This window comes from Diorhabda sublineata, chromosome 6, assembly GCF_026230105.1.
Source record: "Diorhabda sublineata isolate icDioSubl1.1 chromosome 6, icDioSubl1.1, whole genome shotgun sequence".
Lineage (NCBI taxonomy): Eukaryota > Metazoa > Arthropoda > Insecta > Coleoptera > Chrysomelidae > Diorhabda > Diorhabda sublineata.
In genome coordinates, this window is record NC_079479.1 from 30,459,173 (window position 1) to 30,486,862 (window position 27,690).

The 27,690-nt window shown below is 33.4% G+C and overlaps 1 protein-coding gene across 1 annotated transcript in view; it reads right to left on the reverse strand.

Moving 5' to 3' along the window:
* The window catches only part of LOC130445985 (uncharacterized), a 90,868-nt gene that overhangs the window by 22,404 nt on the left and 40,774 nt on the right, over positions 1 to 27,690 (reverse strand). Inside the window, exons 5-9 of the mRNA XM_056781930.1 lie at positions 25,329 to 25,703; positions 24,883 to 25,142; positions 22,925 to 23,285; positions 20,880 to 21,181; positions 1,087 to 1,362 (exon numbers count right to left, since the gene is read on the reverse strand). Of these exons, the coding sequence (XP_056637908.1) occupies positions 1,087 to 1,362; positions 20,880 to 21,181; positions 22,925 to 23,285; positions 24,883 to 25,142; positions 25,329 to 25,703 (1,574 nt within the window). The remainder of the gene's footprint in view (positions 1 to 1,086; positions 1,363 to 20,879; positions 21,182 to 22,924; positions 23,286 to 24,882; positions 25,143 to 25,328; positions 25,704 to 27,690) is intronic.

The following is a 27,690-nucleotide window of genomic DNA, read 5'->3' on the forward strand; positions in this document are numbered from 1 at the left end:
TAAATTTAAGAAATCGACTTCCACCGGTGACTGTCAACAAACACCAAATACATTGGTGACAGATCAAAAATTTCCTTACGTCCATTCGGACCATCAGCGGTGAATGTAGACAATCACAGATATGCTCTGGTGGAGTCAAAAAAAAAAAGGATCCGACAAAGAGGTGACTGGCTGTTTCCTACCAAATCATTTGTTTTGCTTGGAGTCAGCAGCTTTGTCAAGGCAGAAAATCGTAATCTTTTTCTTGAAAAGTTGAATGCATTAATTGCGAGTATTGTTAAAATAAATAAACATGAAAGAAGTATCTGATTGCATTCCTCCTGAAATAAAAGGAATTTCGTGCAATGTAGAAGTCAAGAAAAATATACATGAAGTCATATGGCGATTTTTTGGATTGGCGTGTGTCATTGTGACCTCAGAAGTAAGTAATAAAAGTTTTTTTTTTAACATTTAGCATAAATAAATGTACCAAACAACCATTTGGCACATAATAGTCAATTTTACCCAACCCCAAGGACTACAAAAGTCACTGATTTGGGAGTAAATCTATTAGAGTCTGTGTAGCTCATGTTGCACAAATAAGCTACTTTTATGAATCACTCGAAATCATGGAATCTATTCCTTAATGGAAGTTTTTTAGATTGTGGGTGTTCAGGGGTTCATTTAGAAATACCAAAGCTTCGTCTTTCAGGCCAAACAGATGTTTTTGTGTTTTTACTTACCAAACATTGGACTAAAGCATCGCTGACAAAAGTGTATAAACTTGAAGGGAGTTTTTGTTAGAAAATGAAAATGATTATGAAAAAAATGTATTGTTCCTTTTTTTTTCGTCTTTTTTAGATCGAAAACTTTTCAAACAAAGCTCGTATGTCTCTTTTTATGTGATAAGATATATTAAAGTCAACTTCTTGTTATTTTCACCCAGATCTTTCGTGAAACCGTGTCCTTTTGAATTTTTCCATCCATTATTGATTATTTTTACTCAAATCTCAAATATTTCAATATTCGTATGATTGAATGGTGTATGGTAATACTTTGAAACATAAAGAACTATGAAATAGTTATTATAATAAAAAAATAACTTACCGGAACAAGCCTGGGGTGGAAGAGGAAATATAAGGGTAGTAGACGATTTTCTTCTAGCTACAGCGCATCCAAGAGAATGAGGTTTGAAGGAACGCAATTGTTGCATAAAATCAGAACACTCCATAAGAGCTACGTCAGCAAAATGTAAGTCGCACAAAATCTGATTCTTGAAGCGTCGCGCACGCTTCTGATTGAGTCCGGTCAAATTGAGACCACAACTGTTGCATCGCAAACATTCTTCGTGGTAGTGGTTATTGTCATACAACGGTGAAGGTTCTGAATAAAAAAAGATATTAATTTGGAAAATAACTACATTGTTAATTTTTCAACAAACAGTATCCTAAAAACGTAGTCAGACTACATCAGTAATCGTAATCCAAGATCAAATTTATGTTCTACAAATACGAAGAATTATAATTCAATCAGTTTAAATTTTTGTCACATATTCAGCTAGGAAGAAACATGAGTTTAGAGAAATGAAAATAATTTATAATTCATCTAGAGTTTGGTAGTTTATTAGATTATTAATTGCGAGGTTTATTTGGTATAATTCTTATTCGACTATCATTAAAGGTCTAAATTACCACTTTACTATTCACTTTTCTAATAAACCCTGCTTTAATAGTACCAGGTCAACATTAGTAAAACCTACACGGAACATACGAGACTAAATAGAATGGGGGTTGATCGATAACATTCCTTCCTACCACATATGTTGATAATAATTAAGTACGGAGGATATGAAAGTGAGAATAGAAAGAGACACAAACTGAGTGTTTACTATAATTTAACATCCTATTAATTTCGTAATTAATAAAGATTAAAAAAATATTTTATACACATTTTGTACGATATCAACTACTGTTTAGATGTACAACATTTTGTGGTAACCAAGAACCATCAGAAAAGGTCAGTACCAGTTGTCAATATACTGCTTATGTATTGAATACAAACTAAACAATAATGAATCCAAGTTCTTCGAGATCTTGATAAAACCATTATTTGGGATTAGATGCAACAACATTCTCATATTGCTCATTCAATACCTCCTATGTATACAAATTTATCCCACGTAAGAATTTAGCAATTGATCTGAATACAAAGTAGTCTAATGGTGTAAGGTCTGCACTAAATGCTGGATGTGGTAGCTTCGCTTAACTAAACCTGGATATTTTTTCGATGAAATGTCATAAATTTGCTCTGGTATTTTTTTTGTGTCACTAATGATTTTTCATGTTCTTTCAGCATGGCAAGGAGCTAATTACTCAACGTTCTCGGTTAATTCGTGTGGTACTATTTGAAATAATTTTTACCCTCTTTAGAGGGTCCAAGGGTTTCTCAAAATCGGAGAGTGATAGTACTAGATTAGTTTTCTACTACGCTGGTGGACGATCTCAGTGTGAACGATCTTCAAACGTGAAATCTCCACTATTAAAACGATTAAACTAAAGCTTTGACGTTCCGTCATCAAGTCATTTCTTGCTACCACGGCTGCTTAAAACTTTTTTTTCAATAATGTCTTAACAATACACGAATTTCATTTTTTTCGCACCCCATACTATTTATTAAAAAAACCTACTGGGTCGTCAATAAACAATGAGAGAACGACACAGCTATAGCACATATAGCAGGAAATTGGTTAGTATGGGAGATGGACCTGGTAATTCATACCTGTCTGAAAAGATCACACGGAGAAGTCGATTACTACCTGACTTAAGTCCTCTTGTAGTGTTTTAAGAAATACCTAATTGGAATGTGAGGCGCACACTCTTTTCCAGTGTCCAAGGTGGTTAGACACTAAGGAGGAATCTGAGAGAGAAGATAAATTTAATGGGTAGCTAAGTAAGAAATAAGAGTAGAAAAGATTGGATAAACAGAACCACAAAAAATAACCCAAGAGAGGTTATAGTCGGTAAAAGTTCGATAAAGATAGCAAGAATTTCGTCTGGTGTCTATGAGTATTTCCTTCTTGAAAAAACAAACAAAGTTAGGAAAAGAAAAAGAAACCTCCATGTCGTAATGTCTCTACGCAACTGTATACAATACTGTCTTCTCGATAATCTTTTTTATTTTGAGGAAGATTTTAAAAACAATTCATACTTTTACTATATTTGTTTTTGTTTATAATAAAATTGTAGTAAGTTTTATTTCAAGTGGAAACAATTTTTTTACTCAATTAAAGTATTACATGTACGTCTGCTAATTTTGAAAAAGCTCAAGCAATCAAAAAAAAATTAATTCATTTCAACTTCAGGAAATATTCCCAACATTTGTACTTTTCATTTATCAAATCATTTTTCTTAATTATATTCTGTTTTGAACTGAATAAACGAAGTTATATATTAAAATCTACTCTACTAGTTCTTCAATTGATATTAGTTGACGAAACGATAATATACCGGATTTTGCGGTTTTCCTTTTTTCATGAATCCGATATTAACTTACATAATTTCGAATCCCCTCGCATCTTACATACATCTCCAAATGATTTAATAACTTATAACAAAGTCGCATAATGTTATAGATCTTTTTTTGGCGCGTTGTTAAAATAAGTATTGGAAGTTTCTGGACTCTACGAGCCGAAGAAAAATATGTGGAAATATCAATCGAATGTGTCTCGAATATCAACTTATCCGTAACACGGTCAGACATATTGTGTTACAGCTACAGTCAGTTTCTGTATGCCCACATCGGATATTACCCATACATTTAAATGAGTCAGATAACGTGGGTTTTCTGCCCAATCATTTTTCTCGATATATGGAATTTCGTATCACATTATCGTCATAAAAGATATACGTAAGTAGTTAATAAAAAATTGAATTAAAATAAAATACTTTAAAACATAAGGAAAGTTGAGAATTTACCGATAACCAAAATTAGAAATAAGAAATGTATTTAAATTGTTGATAGTATGATAGTTTGCATGGACATTGTGTAGGCTAGCAAGGAAAAAGATTTAAAAAATGTTATTTTATTTTTAAATACGGTAGATTTTCAAAGCCCAATTTATACCATTATTCCATAGTTTTTAATGATTTGTGACACTTCATGAGACAACACTTTTTCTTCAAATGGGATCTTTTTCTGTAGATTTGTCCTTTAAACGCAATGTAAAAGTCATTGACCAAATATTGTACCTTGAGCATTCCAAAACACTGATGGCATAACTTTGTCAGCCAACTTTTGCGTCTTTCTACGCTTTGGAGTCTGAATATCAAGTGCGGTCCACTCGATTAAATGCTGATTAAATTCCAATGTGTAATTATAGAGCCATTTTTCATCTATTGTCAAATATCGACTCAAAAATTGGTTTCAGTTCTAAACAGAGCCTCTGCATACTCAAATACGTCCCTTTGATATCATTTTGTTTCCTTTTTCTATGTTTTCGTCGGTCAGCCTCTTTGGGATGTTAACTGCCTGCATCATTCTCATTTGAACCTAGCCAACCACTTTTCAACGACTGCTATTCCTGGAGCAAAGTCCAATTTTAATGAGCTAAGCCGTGAATAGTATTTTTTTGTCAAAATTCTGTTTTATACGTTATATAAGCTATAACTCACAAACTAATAATATGAATATGAAATTTGAAGCAATGTCTTCCCAAGATTAGAGCTAACTGGAAATCATATGAGTATAATACTAGCAGTCCCATCTATATGCGAACGTACGTAAGTTTCAGCCCATCTAATTACCAAATGGTCCAATATTTCAAATGAAACATTTATTCAAGAATTTAAGCAAAAAGAAGTCAAATTCTGCATAACTTTGGTGGCTTACATGAAAATAGTAGCTGAGCAAAATCAAGGGGAGTGAGAGTAGTGAAATTTACAAAACTGTCTGCAACTGAGCTACGCCGTTTATAGAAAAGATGTTTTTATGGGCTATTTCTATTTTATTTACAATGCTATGGAGGAAGTGCGGAAAAGTTGTATATTTCATTCTAATTTTTGAAGTATGTCGTAAGTGTGAGTTCTCACAAGAATTTTGAGTCCTTTTTTAACTTCAAATGTTAAAACTACAGTATTGTTAAAAAACTGATACTCGTAATTCAGTCTATGTACTCTTGGATTTTAATATTTGAATTATTCCAAATGATAAAAAGTGTAGTAACTTGAATCCACGAAAAGTAAACCAATTAAAAATATATTTTCATTTAGATGCGTATCATTAGAAACAACAGAAAGTTACGAAATTAGTTTTAAAGATAAACAGAAAATGTGACAAATTTTTAATTCTACGAACAAAGCGGTTCGATGAAAAATAAAATTCCATTTAGAAAGTAGACATTGATGGTCATATAGCCGAGGGTGATCCATATCACATTCACCTTATAAAAAAACCCTTTACAACTATGGAAATGAGAATGAAGGGTTGGTAACTTTTGCTATGCACATAATTAATTGCGTATCGTGTTTATTCAAAACGTACCACGCCTGTTTATTATTCGTAAAAGTTTTAAATGACGTCAAAGTTCTCCGACAAGTTGTCGTCGTTATTGTCAAATTAAGCGTCCGATCAAATGAAATTACCAGTCCCGGATCTAAGGGAAAGTAAACCAGGAGCCCGGGGCCGAATTCCTTAGTTCAATCGAACTAAATATTGAATTGGTACCTCACCAGGTAGATATTGCATCGAATCTTGTGCTATTTTAATAAACACATATAATTTACTGTCATCTTTCAATTTATATAAATTGAGATTATTAAGAAATGCATGGTTGATCGTGTATATATTGGATGGTTATGAGCCCTTCATGCTAGCACTAGTAAAGAGATAAAAACTGCTTTCTGGTTAGGTTAGGTATACGATGGTGGTTCTCCAAGTTTTCATAATCCATCAATAGGTGGCGTTAATGAGTCGTGGCACCATTGTATTTGTCATTATCTTAGATATCGATCGAGTAAGTTGTTAATAGTGAAGTTAATGCAAAAATGGAAATCATTCCTGAAGACTGGATGATTTTAAATTAAAATACCTTACTTAACAACCTTTGTGCAACTTTTGGTAATGAAGCACCATCAGAGAAGACTTTTTATAGTTGGTTTGCAGAATTTCGTCATGGTCGTGCATCCTTCAGTGATGAATGTCGAGAAGGTAGATCAAAATCGATTGTCATTTCGAGAAACATCGATGCTGTGCGCAACATGATTAAAGAAGAACGGCATGTGACTTACAGATAGATAGAGGCGCCTCTTAGGATATCGCAATGAGCTTAATTACCCCCTACCACCCTAGTTTAGCCTTCAGGTATTTTTAGATTGGGTTATACCTATAATTATAATTTTGATCGATGAGCCTTTTTAGGTCGATATAGTTTTATTTCGAAAACTCCGAATAAGGTCATAACCATAGATTAAACCATCATCTGACGTTTGAAACGGCTTCAAACTTGTCATTACTTTAGAATAAGGTTGGTGTAGGGAATATGCCCATGTTGTTATATGCTTTCACCGTAATTTCTACTTGCTTGCGCTACAGACTATCTAACTGTTAAGTTAACTAAGTGTTAGCTGTTTGAACCAGACCTTTGAGAATGGGAGTCATGGGAGATGGTCTAGGCCCTCTTCCTATGTGTACTTGCCACAGTACCATACTTTGTAGTGAGCTCTTTTCGTGATGTACGGGCCTCAAAAAATTTTTGAAACTATGTTTCTACGATATCAGCTTTAGAGTAGAAAAAATGTTTCTAGAATTGGTTTGAACACGTGCAAATCTATATAAACCTTCAAAAGTATTAAAATACTTTGTTTCCAAATTGTTCATTTTTGTTTCACATTTTGTAAAAACTTTTTTAATTTGTTATTTGAAAAATGGAATTAAAAACGAAGAAATATTCTTCATGGGTTCGGCTTGCTAAAATTATTGAATAAAAGGCTAGATAAATTGCTGCTAAAATTTTATTTAAGCCCATTAATGACTAAAAATAGTTGTAGAATAAAATTTCAGGAGTTTTCTTGAGAAAATTTATCTTTTTTTAACGTCCCTAATGGAATTCGATTTAGGAACTATTGAGCTATTTTACTTTTAAAACCTCCTTTCGGTGAAGGCTCATAAAAATTTCATCAATTAAAAATATTATAGAACAAAAAAATGCAAAAGTTCCCAGTCAGACTCAAACCCGCGACGATTTGACTGAAAGGCGGCGACCTAACGGCTTGACGGCCGCATTTTTTTATAAATCGTCGTGATAAAATTCATATATGAATTCATGGGTAATTTAATTAAAAATACTTAACAGTCAATAAATATTCAAATCGAGCCAATGCTATTAATGTAATTAATTTTCTATATATTAATAGTTTTTTCATAAATATCATTTTTTTTATTGAATAATAATATAGAAAGATATTGTAATAGAAATCTGACGGTGCAAGATCTGGACTAAATGCTGGATATGGTAGGGGTTTGATACAACCAAGTTCCTCGATTTTATTCCCCTAACTTTCGTACTATGTGGTTTAGCTGTCCAATATATACCTCGGCATTGATAGCTCTACCATCTGGAATGATTTCGGAGTACATTAAAACTTCATAATTCCATCACAAATTAAAAGTTTCCGCCCGAATCGACTTCCCTTTGGGATGGTTTTTGGCAATTGTCCTTTATATAACCACTGATTTTCCATGTTCCAGTTGTTTAAATAAATTTTCCATCGTAAGTAACAATGAAATTATCATCTTTCGACTAGGCAAGGAGCTGTTTCCACACCTCTGCTCTCGCTTAATTTATGTGGAGCTATTCGACAACTAATGATTTTAAATGGCGACGTATGGTATATTTAGAAGGTCCTAGAGAATGGGATAATCGGTGGTACCAGGAAAGTTTTCTACTGATTCCCTTTTAACCTCAATATCCAACGTGAATGATCTTCAAGCGTCAAATCTCCACCATTGAAACGATTGAACCAACGCTGTGTCGTTCCGTCATTAATTTCTCCTTCAATTTCATTAATTTCCATGGCTGCTTCAAACTTTTGATTCCAATGATGTCTCAACAATACACGTGAATTTTATGTGTATCGCAGTCCCTACTATTTATCATAAAAACTCTGTATTGTTAATTAAAAACTCAGAATGATTGAAAGAAAATAAAGAAATTAAACTCTTCATAGGATTAGAGACGTGCCTAAATCGAGCCGTAGGAATTTTCACATATCAGTCCCTCTGAAGTTTTTATCAATATCATGTTACAATTAGTAACACAATCTTTTGGTAGAATTCTTAATCTTCTTTGTTCCTTATAGAGCACTCTATTAGCGAAATTCTAAAGCTTGATTTAAAAGTTCTAGACTATTTGGTTTCGTATAAAAATTTAGTCAACGTAATATTATTAATTATTTCACCAATTTTTTTATTGAATCATGTGTAATTACAAATTCATTGGTTGTTGAAAAGTGATTTGATAGAAAAGTTCATCTAAGAGATCACAAAAAAACTTATAGAGTGAGATAAACAAAGTATGATAAAAACAAGCTTTATAATGCTAAATTTGTTAATGGTACTTGATTAAATCTTATGAATAGAGCTATAACAGATCCAGTAAAGATTATATGTGTAATACGCTTTAAATTTAATTACTCTTGGATCCAACCAAAACCTCTACTTTCATTTTGTATTTTTTTCTGAATTTGGACAATTTCCACTGAATGTGCGTTGTGAGAGAAGTTTTAACAAGATTAAAACTTATGAGCTTTGCTCTGGGAGAACGAATACTTCAATATTAGCAACAAAAAGTCGACTGGCATATCAAAGAGTCAGAGAGTTGTTTTCAGAGTCATGAAGAAGCATGTGCTTTTATTATATAAAACTGACAGCATGATAACATGTATGGAGAAAGTAAATAAATAAAAATGTGTAACAATAATAGCATCCCAAGTTCTTTACTGTTAGAAGTCAGCTTACTCTTTAAATAAACTTAGAAAATTATGATTGTAGTGTGGTATCTGGAATTGTTAGAAAACTGGTAACTTAATGAAAGTCCAAGTATACAAATTGGGTAGTTTTAAACTTTTTATTAGTTAGGAAAACATGTTACTGTCAAAATATTAATTTTGAAAATTATTCACCTTGTATATCGATATTGTTATTGAAAAAATTTTGCCAAATATGTTGATGTAAACCATGTGAACGAAATATAAACAATTAAAAAAGTTAAATTTTTTTTTTAATACAAATTCGTAAAAGACCAACTTTTGGATTATTAGTCATGTTTATTATTACGAATTGTGCACAGAAATTTTGACTTTATTCAGTTGAATATTGGTGCTGACATATCACTTAATAGAAGATTTACACGGGTCCAAATTTACGTTCAAATAATATAAGTTTTTTTATCATGAAATTAGTTTATTTTTTCCTGTCATTTCAATAAAACCTGTTAATTGTACATCCTGTATAAAATATAATTTCCTTGATATTAATAGCGTTAGATTAATCTAATATAAATTTCAAATTTCAGTAGATTTTATTTTTTTCCTAAAATATATAATTAGATCTTTTTAATCATTTTTGACAGGCTTCTCTCAAAAATATCTTAATTTGTAATAGCAAAGTGGATTTTTACCAGATCCTGTCTAATATCTAGAGACGGATAAAACAAAAATTATACAAATATTTTTAAATTTAATGGTTTTGTGGTAAAATAAAAATATGTTCGTCATTATGACGTTTTTGTCCATATTTGCATTTGACTGATTGATTGAATTCAATAATATTATGCAGATACTGTCAACTAATAAGTACAGCAACAAGTAAATGCTCAAAGAAGCGTTTATGTATTGTCCATTTACCTTCAGAAGTTGCGTTAAGTAACTCACTATCATTTTTGGTAGAAATGTTGACAAGTAGGTACACGTGTAACTATGTAGATACCACGTTATTAAATATAATTGTAAAAGTCACTAAGTGTTTTAAAGGTTTTTTAGATCGTTAAATAGCAACATGTAAACACTATGAACATGCAACAAATGCATTTAAATATAAGGACGTGCACGTGCTACGGGAGCACCGAAATCACTGATGGAGCGCCGCGGCGACGGAACGTCGACAAATGCCCCACCCCCAGCATCGATTGCCAACTTTGTTATCATAAATTTTACTGCTTTAGATAGGAAATTCGGAATCTTAAACTACATAGTTAATTATTTTCTAGTGATTCCTGGCATTGAACTATTTACGAGTTTGAGATTAAAATAAAATTAGTTTATTGAAAAAATTAGAAATTTCAGTACTCAAAAAAATTTTTAGGTTTCTATAAAAACAATTCCCGTACTTAAAAAATAGGAGTAAATTAGGCGGGCTCTTTAATCCACTTGGAATTTACTCGAGCTCAAGAAATTATATAAACAGATATTCTTCACAACTAATTATATAGGGTTAACTGAAAAACGTCCAGTAACAAAAATTGTTGATAAAGTTTGGTGTGTACAGCTGTAGTAAATCATCTATTCCTCCATCTACAGTTTTCTTTCACATTCTCTTTATCTTCAATTGTCTCATACAACATTGCAAAACAATTGTTTGACGTTTTTGCTATTTAAATTTTGTTTTGTTTGATATGTTAACGTCTGATGCTTCTCTTTGTAATATTTGGTTTTCGAAATAACAAAAATACGGAAAAAAATTAATTAATTTGTGCGAAATTTAGGAAGTACCTATAAGTAATCATCAGATTTTGAACTAGCATTACTTCAAAATTAGGTACTAAAAGAGAAAGGGGTAAATTAAAGAAAACATAAACCCTAAGAAGGTCCTTTTGTTTGATTTTATTGCAGGATGATATCACTAGATCACATTTTGCAAACCTAAATCTCCTTTAACCTCGAAATTGAATGAATTAACCGGTAAACCGGGCCCAATACGCAACATCATCTTTTTTAGTAATTATCATAAATCCAAAACCAGAATGAAGCGATGACTTGTGTCAATCATTTCCAATAATTAAAAGTTGTTTCTCTGGTAACGGGAATCACTAGATGATGACACAAGTGAGGGAGCTCCTGTGACTGTGACTGCTCCAGAAAACATTAGTGGAAAAAATTATTCCAAGTGACCGGCTCCTCAAAATAAAAAATCGTTGTGAGCGATTTTCAAAGCTTTGCCGTGAGGACCAAGAAAGTGTTATCCGATCAATTTTAACGGGTGATGAAACTATGGTGGCATCGGAAAGGACAAAAAGGAAAGGTTACGAAAAACACCAAAAAAGTGATGACTACGATATTTTGGGACTGTGAGGGTATCTTTTTTATTGGCTTTGAAGAATCAAATCGCCATATCGTGAACGCCGTATATTACTAAATCAACGCCGGAAAATCAACGCGGATGTTGCGCGCTTGCTCCATGTCAATGCTATAGTCTGCACTGCTTCGCTTTCCAATGCTACTGTTCACGAACGTGACTTCACACAAATTGAACACTCACCATATAGCCCCGATCTGTAATTAAAATGTTTATAGGATTTTATAGCAATATTCAATGATACAGTCGTAGATAAAGTATAGTATTCAACTTGCAATAACGTGTGCTAGCCTGGTGCCTATAAAACCGTGGGAATAATGCAAGAAACCCAATTTTATTTCTCCGAAGGGGTTAACAAATGAAATCGAATATAAAATGAAACAATAAGGGAAGACTGGAATATATCACCTTTAGTGAAAGGATGAGATGGGGGCGTAGATGCTCAAAGTAATAATGTGAATTCGTTAAGTATACTGGAATCTATTCCTGTAAATGTGATTATAGTTGACATTGATGTATTATTCTGTAAACGAATTTCTCATTTTACACTTCATTGACTTTCAATACTTCTATAGTGACCCAGTAACATAAATGTTGTGTCTAGAAGAAACAATAATTTAATTTAATTGATTAATTGATACTATTCGATTAACACGAAATCAAAAAAATATCTAGTTACCCCATAGTTCAACACAACGTTGTAATTGCCTACTTCTGGTACTTCATTTTCATTCATTTGTGTCTAATGTGTCGAGTTCTGTAGATGATGGCGCCTGGATCGTCTCTTCCCTATCATTTCCCATATATGATCGATATGAGTTAAATATCGGGACCAGGTTGACTGCACTTTTAAATGGACGGCCTATCTGAGCGCTACTCTGAGTATGAAGACGAGTGTTTCTTATCGAAGAAAGTTGATAGGTACTAAACATACTGAAGGATTACGTATTTATCCGTTTGCAAAAGTGTCCATATTAATTTTTTACAACCCGGATTCAAGAGCTACAGATACGAAAAGTCAAGTATGCCTAACGTACCCCATAGGTGAGGTAAATTGATCTAGAGTAAGGGGCAAATTGAGCACTTGGGAAGTATAGCCAAAAGGATGGGCTGAATATTAACTAGACATGAAATCAAATTTCTGTTTCATTGTAAAATTTTTATTTCTAGTCCTTAACGGACAAAAAAACTTAATCAAAAGTAATTTTCTTCAAATAATAAACTGAAAATAGAATCAACAAAACATCAACGCAAATATTGATGAAATATAGAAAACTTAATCGTCGTTGCCAGTGTTGCAAACAGAAGTAAGACCAAGCGCACGTTTAGTATGAGCCTGTTGCTTTCAAATTTTACTCTGGATCCATATTTCTCCTGATAAACTTTAAGAATAGGCTCCGTAACAAATCAGACAGAAATAATCATCAAGCTTTTCTATAAATTGTCTTCTTTAGCTTTTTAACTTTTTTAGGACTGCCTTTGGGTATGGTTGAACAATTTCTGAGAAAAATGCATGGGTTGGATCGGCCAACTCGTTTTATTTTTTGCTTCTATCAAGTTCGAGCTCAGCTTAGTTTGGACGGTCGGTAACAACTGATGATGAAAACTCGTCCTCACTAAAAATGTTTGTATTGTAGTCTTTCAGCCACCGGTAAAAATATTTATGTGATCTAAGGAACGGTATAACGTTTAACTATTACACATAAAATATTCTGCTTTATAATTACTTTATTTTTTGGTTTTGTGATGAGTTTCCTTTCTGCGATCCCTCGTTTCCGCTACCTGATGAATTCGTGTGCGGTGAATAGTTTTCGAGATATTTCGATTGCCCAACTTACCCCTATGCTCAACTAGCCCCGCCCTACCCTAAACCAGATAATAAAAATAATTTTACGGCATGTGTAGAATTGTGTAATGAATTGTTTTAAAAATCAATATTAACATTAATCCAGGGTGTAAAATGCTAAATAAAACACATATAATCGAAAACACGAAACACCTACTGCATTTTATAAAATCTCCTTCTCAACAGGCTTTTATCTTGTAAGATACCGCCAACTGAACAAAATTGTCTGCTCTGTTCGGGAACCAGTCAACATACTTTATTACCTTCTTCCTATGGTATAAAAGAAGCACTTAGCGAAGTCCTCAAGCTAAATCAGGAAGAAAAATGAAAGCTAGGTAATCTGACAGGTCACCTAAATATTCTAGAATCAATAAAGCAAGAAAACATTGGCAAACCAATGGATTATAATGGAAATCCCATTTGAAGTGATAATAAGACCGTGAAACAACAACTATCTTCATAAAGCTCGGAATATATCTCTCGGGTAGATAAATGGTTCAAAGCTAGCGCGAGGAGCTGGATTTGGCATTTTTTGACCAAAATGCTAGCTCTTCATACCAGTAGGAAACCCACTCACTATTTTTTAGGCTAGCAATTAATATATAAGTCCAGTAGAGAAAGAAGGGGCAAAGGTTTCATATTTTTAGGTTAGACCTTTATAGTGGTCTCGTGAGGTGTTACATCAACAAGGTACTAAACGAATACCTCAAGGATCAGATGTCTTACTAGAGAAACACTCAAATCCTAGCACGACGCAAAATATTCATACTCATATCGGTTAAGAAGTCCGAGGAATGATATTAAATTGGGGGTTTGTTTTCTGACCAACGTTGGGCATAGAAAAGGGCGACTATAAACTATAAATTATGCGAGCAAGCTAGAGAGAGAATAAAGCAACTACTCTGTTAATGTTCTCCCATTTCAGTAAAAAGCGTAGGTTCCCTTGAAGAGTTCTGCTAACAACTTAAAAAGTGGGAAGAAGCCTTTAGAAAAATATCCAAAATCCAAAACAACTTTGTAAACAATATAAAGTAATCTATCATAGTCTGCTCTACCTATGCTCATGAAGTTGCCAAAAAATGAGCAAATTATTCCCTTTCCATATTTACTTTCTGTAACTCATTATTTTTAAATCAAATTTGTAAATTAAAACGATATAACTAATTTTTTGGTTTGGTAATAACTAATTGTTAAAATAGATATACCTGAAATATTGACGTCAACTTATTTTATTTATATGATTTGTATGATTAACAGATAACTGATTTCGATTTATTGCATATTTATCATCAGCAGATACTCAATGTTAGATTGATTAACTCATAGGTTGATACAATACGTTCCATAAATGAACTACATTATTAATGAAATATGTTATGAAACATCTGACAAAAAATAAAGTGAAAATCTATTAAATTTGTTGTCTTAAATGATTCAAGATCAACTAATTTCCATATATTTATCAGATCCGTTGACGAGTTGGTATTTTTTCATTTATTCATTGAACTGGAATACAAACAGGATGTATCCAAAACAGTATTCGTAATAAACTTGTTAAATATAACACAATATAATTAATATCAACAATAAAAACCGCACATTTCGTAATTGGAGTATCAATATTGTAATCATTAACTATGAGAATTAAAAAGCATGAAAAAAAAATTGGAACTAGATTATTACTAAATTATATGATTCAAGAAATCTTGATATTATATATTATATTGGGCTTAGGCTCGTAGGCTGACACATAGATAGCACTACTGGTATCAAATCCATATGATTTTCAGTTAGCTCTTACCTTGATAATCAAAAATAAAATCGTGTTTTAATAGAAAGATCGTCTCCACGCAGTTTCAGATTTCATTAATGAAATTTTTCCCGACGTTGCTATATTTCTGATAAAACAAATCAAAATTTTTAATTGGAAACTGATCATTCATTTCGCCTCTGAATCAAATTCGAGAATCTTGATCATCATCATTGTTTTCGTTGATAGTGAGAATAGAGTGCCTATTCAGTAAAGGCCGCTCCTTATTTGGTAAGTACCTTTAAATTCTACCTCACTCAGTCTGAGTTTTTGACCAAAAGAGAGGTTTAAGGCAATAGAGACCTGGTACTATACCACTTGGTGAGAAAGGTAGAGATTACCTTAGGTATTGGAATCTGGCGTTCTAGACATTCAGGGAACATTCGACGTAGCACTGGCGGCCTGAGCTTCACTACGGAGCAGATGTTTTGTCTTTTTTCATTTGCTTCCAAAACCTAAAGCGCAATATTGCACTATTGCAATATCCTAACATTAGGAGATGTGACTCTTGTATCCTCCATCTAGGGATCACTCTGGATCCACAGCTCCTCTGGTATGAACAAGTGGACACCAGAGTAAAAATGGCTACTTGCATGTACTTGGGCATACATATGGATCTTATGGTGTACATAGGGTGTTTTACCAATAATTCGTTATTTGATATACACTCACGCTTACGGAGCCATGGTATAGTGGTCCTTTAAGGATAAAGTAGAAACTACAGTACAACAGGTTTCAGAGCCTCATGTCCATGCGTTCGATCTCAATTAAGGCCCTTGAAGTCCCACTAAAGTCTTGTCTTTAGACCTTAAAATTGGAAGCTATAGGAAGGCATTTAGTCAATACATCATTAACCAAAATGTGGGTGCAGAAGTCGTATGTGCACGGACCTAATGGAATCTGTGACTGTTCATAATAAGAGTTTGGAGACATAAATTTTTGATAAAGAAGGGTGTGCGGGGGACTACAATCCAATACTGAGTAATGGAGCCACCTGTTACACGAATTGCTTACCGGTTAGCACCCTAAAATTAGAGATTTTTCTTGCTTGAAGCTTTTAAGCTGCTTTTGAATCGGAAATTTGTTGGTACTATACCACTTGGTGAGAAAGGTAGAGATTACCTTAGGTATTGGAATCTGGCGTTCTAGACATTCAGGGAGCATTCGACGTAGCACTGGCGGCCAGAGGTTAACTACGGAGCAGATGTTTTGTCTTTTTTCATTTGCTTCCAAAACCTAAAGCGCAATATTGCACTATTGCAATATCCTAACATTAGGAGATGCGACTGTTGTATCCTCCATCTAGGGATCACTCTCGATCCACAGCTCCTCTGGTATGAACAAGTGGACACCAGAGTAAAAATGGCTACTTGCATGTACTTGGGCATACATATGGATCTTATGGTGTACATAGGGTGTTTTATCAAAGATTCGTTATTTGATATACACTCCGTTAGTTGAGCCTCTTCTCACTTACGGAGCCATGGTTTAGTGGTCCTTTATGAATAAAGTAGAAACTAAAATACAACAGATTTCAGCGCCTCATAAAGTCCATGCGTTCGATCCCAATTAAGGCCCTTGAAGTCCCACTAAAGTCATGTCTTTAGACCTTAAAATTGGAAGCTATAGGAAGGCATTTAGTCAATACATCATTAACCAAAATGTGGGTGCAGAAGTCGTATGTGCACGGACCTAATGGAATCTGTGACTGTTCATAATAAGAGTTTGGAGACATTGAAGCTTTTAAGCTGAAAAAATCGTGGTAATAAATTGTTGTCGGGCAAAAATATGAGGGCATAGTGCTAGTAGAGCTCGCTTTAGGGAAAAAATATATGAATTGCAAATTTTATAAGGAGATACTACAATGTTTACGAAACTATGTACGAAAAAGATGGCCTTGCAGTTTTCTTCTTCTTTATGATAACACACCGTACCTCAAGTTGCTTTTGAATCGGAAATTTGTGTCCCGCTTTAATGAAATGTACTGAAAACAAAACGTTATGAAACTATTTCTAACATTGAAGAGACAACAGTGCCTTTTACAAGTGCCTCTTGTCAATGATTCAACGTTGGGATAAGTGAAGTAGCAGTAATTAGGAATCGAACAATTAAAATTTTATTTTACCTTATTACTTATTTTTGATCACACCTCGTATTCCATTGAAATCAAAAGTTGACCAAATAACCCGAATTTGAATGAAAGATGTTAGTAAGTTGATTTTATGAAAAATATAAGAAAACTGTTTATTGATAACGAAGTAATAAAATCATTCTAATATAAATTTTATATCGGAAATTATTCTCCTATTTTTTATAGGAAATATTTTTCGAATTTATCGAGTAATTTACTACTACTACTAACTACATTTCTAAGGAGCAAAGACTATACTTTTTGACGTCAAAACTGATGTGCAATAAGAATCTCAGTCAGGCCCGGTTTGCAGTTCCACAATTCCGCGATCGTGAAGTATTCCAGGCTCCAGGGGCCTTCAAAAGGTCCCCTACATATATTTGGACTTAAACAAGTGCCAAATCAAAAGAAAAAACTAAACATTGTAGTAACATGAGTAACAAAGACATTTCACAAGAATTGTTCTTGGTTGAATACCAAGAAGTTTGTTACTATTTTAAAACTTGAGGGTTTGAAACTGGGTTGCTAGAGCTGCTGTGTGAAGATCACGAGAATCAGTCTCTCGAAGGTACAAAGACTGACTCGGATACTCGGATATCAAGAATACACCAATACATCAATAAAAAAATGGTCAACTCTGGGATACGCCTCAGGACGAAAAATTTTAGTTGGAGGAACCAAATTCAAAAATAAGCTGTAGAAATGAGGGAAATCGAAACAACAGACTACAAATAAATGTAAATACCATCGAATGGTATCCAGATATCTCCAAAACAGCAGACAGAACAGGTACAGGAGGGTATGAATTCAGAACTTAGCACGGAAACCTTGTACAATACACCAGGTATTCGTCAAGCAGAAATATATTCAATTGAAAAGAAATATCTTCTTGTCCAATAGTCAAAAAGCCATTAGAACTTTAAGCTACAATTTCAATAGATTTAAACCATAAAGTTGGTTTCCGTGACACACTGGATTGGAAAGAAATGAAATGTCTGTTATACTTGCTAAAATAAAGGCGAATAAACTCCTTAAAGGACCTGACAACCACTTGAAACTTGAATTACTTCCCATAGCTTGACGGAGATTCAACACGGAATGGAGTATCCACTGAAAACTACGAAGCCAGATGTAGTGAAAAAGACGATTTGAAACTAACCGAAGAAGTGGGGAAAAAGTCTGATATCAACTACTGTGAGAATAGATAATGTTTAGTGTTTTTTCTGTCTTTCACCAACGTGTATATTGTTTATAAATTTGTTCTTATCATAGCTTGTACCCAAATATTCAAAAACCGACTTTCTCCACTTTACTTTGAAATTGATTGTAATTGTTGGCAATTCTATAACATTTGCTTTGTAATTTAATGGTATACTAAAAATATTTTCTTTTTTGTATAAACCAAAATGGCATAAAAACGCTTTTCCAAGAACCATAATTATATAAACTCTACATATCTCTCAGTCAGACCTGATTTACAAGTCTTTTTACAAATTATAGCCAATAGCACCAAACGTTCTCACCCGGGCCTGATCCTAATATTTGATTGGTTTCCTAGGAGACATTAAGACTGTTTTTATTACTCAATTGTGCTTGACCACAGAATATGATGATATAAATCTCTCGAAAATACAATAGGTTTATTACATACGGGGCTATAATAGTTTGAATTTGGTCAATGTACCATTGAATACATATTCATTCGTGTGAAGCAAGTTTAGAACACAGAAAGTAGTAAAATAATTATTGAAAACCAAAAACATTCGTGGTCTGCCACCAAATTCGCATGATTTTGAGTAACTAAAGGCAGTTATGTTTGTTGTAACAAATGATTAATCTTATTTAATTAGATGTTCAAATTCTTTCTTGTATTTGAATGACTGTTATGACTAATATATTTGTCAGTTTATCCTGATCACCAAGTATTCTCCAGTACAGAATATTTTTTTAGATGTCCCCAGAAAAATTGGTCTAAAGGAGATAAATCGGTAGATAGTGCTGGCCTTCATTCAATTCTTTGTAATTGTTATTTATCTACATTTCATTTTCTGGAAAACTATTTGGTTCCTTAATTTGGTTTCACAATATTCTGCAATCATAATCATCTACAAATAATTCTTGTAGTAATTTTACTTTATTCAAGGTGACTTTACATACTTCTACCATACGTAGAATCCTACTGTGGCTTCTGAAAAGGGTTAACTTATCTTCATTATTAATTTGCAGGTGATTTGTGAAATTGACCATAAATTTTAATTGGCTACACTACTATCAAGCGTTCGACTGGTATTAGCAAAATTTATATATTCAAGGACCGGATTTGGAAAAAATTTCTTTTAAATGCAATAAGTGATTTTTAAACTATATGAAAGCGACATAATATGCTACAAAGTTGTCTCATTTTAATCAATTTTTAGTTGACATGATATGATAAAATCTTATCCACCATAGGGCAACCATAATGACGTATCACATAATGAGGTATTAATTTAGACAAATTTCATAAATTTCACAAAATAAAAACAATTCTTCAAAGTAGATTCTCGAAATGGAATCCAGCAGCCTCTACACATTTTGTTACTAAATTGTTAATTGTCGTATTGTTTTATGGATCCTCTGGGGATTGAATCGTTTCAAATATAAAACATTATAATTCTATCAATTAATTGGTGTCGCTTATTATTATTCTATGTGTAAACCAGTTGCTGCAATCGTCTCCAAATATAATATTCAATGGGATTAAAATCAGTGCATCTTGAAGACCATGGAATAGGACTTTGACGTCCTATCCATCTGTTACCATAAACATTATTTAAACAAGAAACCTGAAACGATCACGATAAAAATTCAAAATTGAAAAACAATTGATTCTGTATTTACTATACGATAATACAAAGTGACAGTAAAGATATAGTTGAATTTATACATAAATATCAGATCATGTTGTAGATACTCATTTCAGTGGAAATACTCCGAATTTATAGGATTTATCCAAATTAATACGTTATTATGTCGTTTTTTATTTATGCAGTTTAAAAATCACTTATTACATTCACAAAAATATTATACGAATTGATTTTTCTAAAGCCGGTCCAGGAATTTCTAAACTTAACTAATACCAGTATGTAATACTTGATGGTAGTTTACTGCATCATGTAGACATTCACAAAATCAAATGAGATGTGGAAATAGTATATCCAATGAAAATTCATGGCCAATTTCACAAATCACACTGTAAAGTGATATAGAAGAGGAGTTAACAAACACTCTTAGTAGGTCCTTTCTGAGTGGCAAAAGGATGTAAAGTTCCTCGTGGCTCCCCCTGTATAAAGATGTAACTTCGCGTCACAAACGAGTTTTACACTAATATGCAGTTTTCTAATAGATATACAAGCATTTTCTTCAAACTTGGCATAACCTCTAAGGATTTTTTCTGTCTTTAGTAGACCAATTTTAAAGGGATTCAGCTGAAAACACTTTATCAAAACGTTTCATAATTGCAGGTTTGGTAATTTAACGTAATAATCGCAACGATTATATTTATAGATTGATAATACACAGGGTGTTTCAGGACTTATACATATATAAGTTCATATTCCGCAACTTTAAATGAAGCTCGTGGCATTAAAATCATCCAAATGAGTAATGTCCATTATTACTCGCTCGATAAATAATATATTATTACAAGTTGTTTTATTAAAAACTGGCTAAAAAATTAACACATGTTCAGTGATGATTGGATCCTAAATATGATGAAGTTTACTCACCAGTTTGGGTACTAGAGTCAAAAAAGGTACTCGAAGTTTCAACGGTCATCGACGCAATCGTACCATCTAAAATTTGCGTAGAAGAATCCCTTCTTCCACGGTATCTCTGGCAGTCGTCACTTTGCGAACTCTGCCTTCTAAAATTTCTACATCTAATCATTTCTTCGGTTGTTGATTGTCTTCGAAATCCACGAGCAATTAAAATTTCTTCAGTAGTTGATTGTCTTCTTATTGTTGGGCGATAATTTTCAGTAGTAGGAGGAGGACCTCGATTACACGGACTCGGATCTCTACTGGAACAACTGTAGGATTTAGATAAAAGTAAGTTTTGAATAAGAGATTGTTGATATTGTTCACTCTGTTACTGCCACAAATAGTGCTTTACTAAAATGTATTTGAACTTCTTCAGTACATCCATTTGGGACCGTATTTCGATTCTGAAAGCAATTAGTTGGAATATTAATTACACCAATTAGTGGTGTTATTTGAATTGAAGTAAACTCGTTGAATGCATTCCAATCCAACTTGCAAGAAACACGTAATGGCTTAGATCTCTTATGATCACATATTTATTAAGGAAGTTGTTTTGAAAAATACTGCACGTCAAATTGAAAATTGTCATTACAATATATATAATTTGTTTACCTTAACGTGCTTCAGATATTGTGAGTGCTGGAATATAAAATATGCATTCCAAATTCCAACTTAGGAGAAACTACAATTAACTTCAATCTTTTATCAGTAGATGGCTTTTAATTTATCGTTGTCATGGTGGAATGCACTCGGATGATATTTCTCTTACACGACACTTGTATCCCCCGACATGTGAGGAACTGTTTGGTTTACTTGATGGTAGATTCTTATTGGTATAACTTGGGTTATATTTCCTCGAAAAATACTTGGTATGCTTTCATTCGTCTATACATTGAAAATAGCAACTAATTGGTTTTGTTGGGTTTCGAAAAGTACTTTATTTTCATTTGCATTTGATATCCTATCCAAACTTTTTTTGACAGACCAATTTACAACCTCAAAGTCCCTGGCTGGAGAACTTTCCTCAGGAAATGATATTCAGCATCAATTGAAGTAGGATAACTGGTACTCAAATGTGTCGAGCAATTAATATTAAATTAAACACCAAAGACGACTTTCCAAAGTAATAAAAATTGCTATAAACAATAAAAAAAGTTTCAGCAATCATATATTTATAATTATAGTAATAAAATTCGATTCAACTTTGTTTTTAAATGAGCACAACGGATACAAATCAGTTATAAATTCAAAACAACTCAGAGATCTTATATGAGAAAAGCCAGGTTTCAGCTTTAAACCGTGTTATATTATGTCAAATCCGTTCTTTATCGTGAATTTCCATGCGACCGTCAGCAAAAAAACTGTACCATTCAGACAGGTTATAAGCGGATATGCATTCTTCACCATAAACCTCAGTCAGATGCCAATGAATCTCCAGAGGCGGGAATTTCGTTGCCTCAAAAAGCCGGATTATTAATTGTACGTCGCACTTGATGGGAGCGGTGATCAACACTTTTGTCTCCAGGCATTTGGAACCTTGGATTATTCTGAGTAACCCCCAACTTCGGAATGAATACCTCGGAGCAACGCTATTAGAGTAGATGGCAGAATATTGTTGGAGTTTGAGAAGAGATCTACCTCAAGATTATTTTTAGATACTCTTGAAATTTTTTCCTACATTACCCGTTATTATATAATAATAAGTTTATAGCAAGTGTATGGATAGTTGAATAAATGTATGGAAATAATTTTTCTAAACTTATTTAACATTTAAAACTGATTTTTATGGTGGTTGCACTACTACTTAAAATTAAAGGCAATTCAGTGACTATCGATAATGATGATGATTAATGTTCACATAAAATTATTACGATATTGTTGAAAGTACTATTCAACAATCAAGTTTATTTCATTCCATTTGTTCCTTGAATTTTTTCTTTGATAAATGATTCCTAATTTTTGTTAGCAGCAACATGGTGAACAATAACACGGTAAGTTGAATCTAAACACACCTAGAAGAATCCGGAGATCGAGGTCCATGGGTTCTCGCAGCTACGCTTGTTGATTGTCTTCGCAAAGTTCTTCTACCTCTACGTACTGGACTAATATCACGATCTCCAGATCTATCTGGACTTAGATGAGATCTGGAGTCTCTTCTGCCACTTCTCGAAGCAGAGTCCGGACTTAAAGAATCACGTCTTGCTTTTCTTCCGTTTTCATCAACATCTGGACTTAAGGCAGGCTGTTGTGGCTGGGAACCTCGACGATTCCAGCCACCAGGTGGTAGACAGCTTTCATCGTAAGCTGTATTTTGTCGTTGAAGACGTGAATGTTTACGTTCCGGGCTTGCATGGGATCGAGAGTCACGTCGACCTAAAAGATTTCATTGAGAGAATTAGTTCAAAGCTGAAAATAAATTCGTAGTTTGTAATTCACAATTTCAGATTTTCCATCATTAATTCTAACACTTTTCTTAATTTATAGTGTTCTTCAGATTGAGTTTTAATATCTGAGATATATTTTTGACACAGTATGTCGACTTAAATTTGTATTTAACATTCAATATCAAATATAAAGCAATGAGAAATGTGTTCAATTTGGAAAGGAATTATCTCAGGCCCGAGATTATAATTTTGTTCAATAGAAATTTCAATGTTATGAAATTCAAGCTAGTTTGGAATTGTTAATAAATTAGGAAAGAAGAATAAAATCACTCTCCAATTACGTAAATGAAATAGCAAACTTGCTAGAGTAGGGGCGGATAAACACTAGAAAAGAAGGTAGATAGAACAAAAAGCCAAGGCGGCCATCAGTAGTTGGGAGGATTTCGTCAAATTTGGGCGGCTCCTCCCCTAATATGAAAATGCCACGAAGAGGAAACAAGATGAGGGAGGACAAGAAAGAACTTCTCAAAAGTGGCAGAATCAATGAAGCAACGAAACCAGAGGACGATGGAATCACAGACTAATGGAGAGCGTGAAGGACTCTGAGGCTAATGACGTAAGCTATTGTCTGATGCCATTCTAAGGAGATTTATGGGTTTTTCACTGTACTTTCTGAGGAAAATCAAAAGCTCAAGAGATAATCAATGTATGTCATGTTTGGAAGAGGAAGACTCAGCCACACATTTTCTTCTGATGTGCAAAGTGGGCGTAATTTCGAAATGATCTCACAAAACATATAGGGAGACTAACCCCTGAGACAATCATTGGAAAAATGATCGAGTGGAAGGTGACCTACAAATGTTAAAAGAGTACATAAGACAAATAGTTACGTTTGTGATCTCTCATATCATATTGAACGTAATTACTTACTTCAAAACTGATATGAAAAAATTATACGAATGTTGAAAGATGCACGCAAGCAAACTTGAAAATTATTTGCAAACATCTTTTAACGTAGTACAGACAAGACAAAAAATGCTTTTGTGCCAGATTAGTGAGTAACAATGGACGTGTCATGGATTCATAACTACGGTGCAGAAACCAAAATTCAAAGCAAGGAGTGGAAACATCGAGGTTTTTCGTTCTCTTATATCCGGATACTGTATCCAGTTAGAGGTCTGCAACAGACACAAAGGTATCCAATTAGTCAAGTATCAAAGATAATTTCTGATTTGACCCCCAAATATTATCAACTGTTTCCAAAGCTTGAAGAACATTTACGTTGTTAACAATTTTCTTGGCATAATGAATTCACACGCTAGAACACCATTTAAAAAAATATGTTAACCTTAATGAAGCTTTATTGAAAAATGATAATATTCTCGCAAATGTATTATTTCTCATGAGTCAGGAATGAAGCGAAGGGATCTGCCCTTGTACTTCTACCTTTGATTTCGATCAATCGATTCAAATAACTCTTTCAATAATTTCATATAAATTAGTATTGCATTACCTGAATTACCTCTTTCGAAATTTAAAGGAATTATGGATATGGATACATGAATTGTTGATTCTTAATAATTTACCTAAACGACCACACTGTGTGGTGGAATCTCTTCGAGTCGTCAAAAGCGCATGAGTCGGACTAGTACTAGATGTTACCGGAACTGTTGGTGAAGTGGCAGGAGGTGTAACGCTGGAAGTTATTATAGTTGGAGGAGCTGGTAAACCTCCTTGAGTACCCATATCTGATGTAGTTATGACATTGGAAACCGCTGGGAATCCAAGAAATTGTTGGGGAGCAGAGTCTGATGCCGTAGAAGAAGTAGAAGGTCTCTGCTCTTGCCTATTCAACAAATATATAAAATTAAATCGAATAATTCGATGATAAAAGTACTTTTCCTATTTAAAATGTCGGTGTCTTGTTTGTAAGGGACTCAATAAAGACGTTTCCAATCATTATGAGTACATAGCTCTAAATAATTCATTTTGCATTCGCATGTAAAGGTGTTATTATTATTGGTTAACTAACCTGTAATAAGGACTTTCCGATACAACTCGCGAGTCTTTCCTTTTCTTTTTGGCAGCAACTATTTTAGGAGGAGGCGATACTGCGGGATTCGAATCTCTCCTACTTTTCCCACTCTCTCCCGAACCTCTTCGTGACGCGTGGCGAGAATCTCGCCGTCCACTTCTATTCGATTCACTGCTTTCTCTTCTCGATGATGACGCGGGATACGTAGTACTACTTGGACTAACTACTGTAGTTATTGGAATACTTTCTTTGGTTTGCCAAAGTTTAGCTACCTCGGATTTGAAATCGGATATGGCATTGGAATGCGAATCTCGTCGTGATTTAGAACCCATACTCCTGATACCAGAATCAGCGCTGGATTCTCGACGCTTTCTAAAATATGAAAAAAACAAATCGAATGAGTGAAATATTTCAATAAATCATTGAAACGAATGGTTCTACGATTTAAAAGCTTGAAGCCAGTCATCTTCTGGAATGTTATAGAAAATAGCATCTACCACGCAAGTGGCAAGTTTTCCTTCAGGTTAAAGGATACCCAGAAATTACACATGGTCAAAACAGGGTAATACTATAAATGTTCAATGACTGTTACTGCAGTTCGCTGTAACTGCAAAACTGAACGTTGATTTTCAATCTTAATTTCTTCCACTAATCCTATACTAAGAAAGAAAAATGCATAAACAACTTTTTTGACAGACTTAGCTTTTTTAACTTTTTTGGTGGATCTTCGTGAATAACCATCCAGATCTACCAATATTTAACATTTCTAATGATTCCTATGTGATTCTTCTTTGCTTTTTGGGAATACGTATCTTCGGCACCAAACATTTTTTCACATGGAGATGATCATTTGAAATTCAATATGTACTATTGCAAATTCAACACCAAAAGTTGATTCAATCGCTTAATAGGTACACCTTGATGTTCTCTGATAAGTTTCTCTCTTTCAATGTTTCCAATAGTAATAGGGGGGCCTCTCAGCACGTGCCTCATCCCCAAGCAATATCCGTCGTGTTCTAAATTTGCTATACCATCAAAACAAAGTTATTCGTAAAGTATTTTCATCACCAAATATGCCTTGCAGCCATTCAAGACCTTGATGTTCATAAGTTGATATTCTTTATAGTTTATATTAATATTTAATTAGTGATAGAAGCGACTCAACTGCAGTCATAGCTTCTTTTTTATGTTTGATGGTACAATTGTTGTCTGAACTAATCAAGAAACAAGACTTACATTTTAGAAGCATTGCTATTTATCCGTTTTTTCTTAAAGTAAGCGTTTACAAATGCGACAACGTCCTCAACTGATGAAAATTTCTCTACTACAAGTGAAACAGGAAGAAGGTACTGGGGCCAGATTTAATGAAGAAATATGGGTTGATCGCAGTAGCAGAAGTATCTTATCCTAATTGAAAAACATTCTTTACTTTATTAAGCCTTCTTCCGCAATAATATTTTGTTATAGTCAAAACTATCCCAATCGGGGGTCCGACTGCCACAAAAAACAATTTTGTTGGTTTGTTAGTGCATAAACATTTATTAATAGTAAACTTCTAAATTTTGCTTTAGACTTATAGGATTCTCTCAAATTTTCCCATTCTAGAAACGTCGATATTGATTCTTTGTCCAACATGAAAACCAAATCCTTTTTCTTGGCTTAATTCTAGTTTTTTTTCCTAAATAAATTAAGATGTAACCGTCTTGTGGATTGATTTCAACTACCCCATTCCACCATGTTCCACTTAATTTCTTCTTGTATCTGGTATATATTATTTTCTTCCGATTTATATCAATCATATCATATTCTCATTTATACCTTCAATGTTATTTTTATTATATCAATCAAATATAATTCAGAGACCATGATTCTTTGTACTAGTAGGTTTTATTTTTTGTCCCTGAAGAGGGCAGAACAGGAAACCAAACATATTGATATTTTAATCATTTTCCCGGTTTTTATATATCAAATTGTTCATCCCTAAAACATGTTCCGGTGATATGGAAATTTAAGCGTGTTAAAGTCTCTAGAGCATGAGATTGTATGCTCATTCAGGTAAAAATCGGGAGGTATCTTTGTAGGTACGATTATAAAACACAAAGGAATTCACAAAAAACATAATAAACTTTATATTTCATAATAATTTTTAATGTATTCACATTTCTGATATGTGTAAAATTATTTATTATCTACAAGTGTTTGTTGTTGTCTACAATTGATTTCATGATGAATACTGACGAAGCAAAGAGAACGGTCTTCGTTGAAATTATCGATCTTTCTATCTAGCATATTTTTTGACGTTCTCATGTATGAGATTTGAATGCCTATAAATTCATTTCAACATATTGTTTCTTCTAAA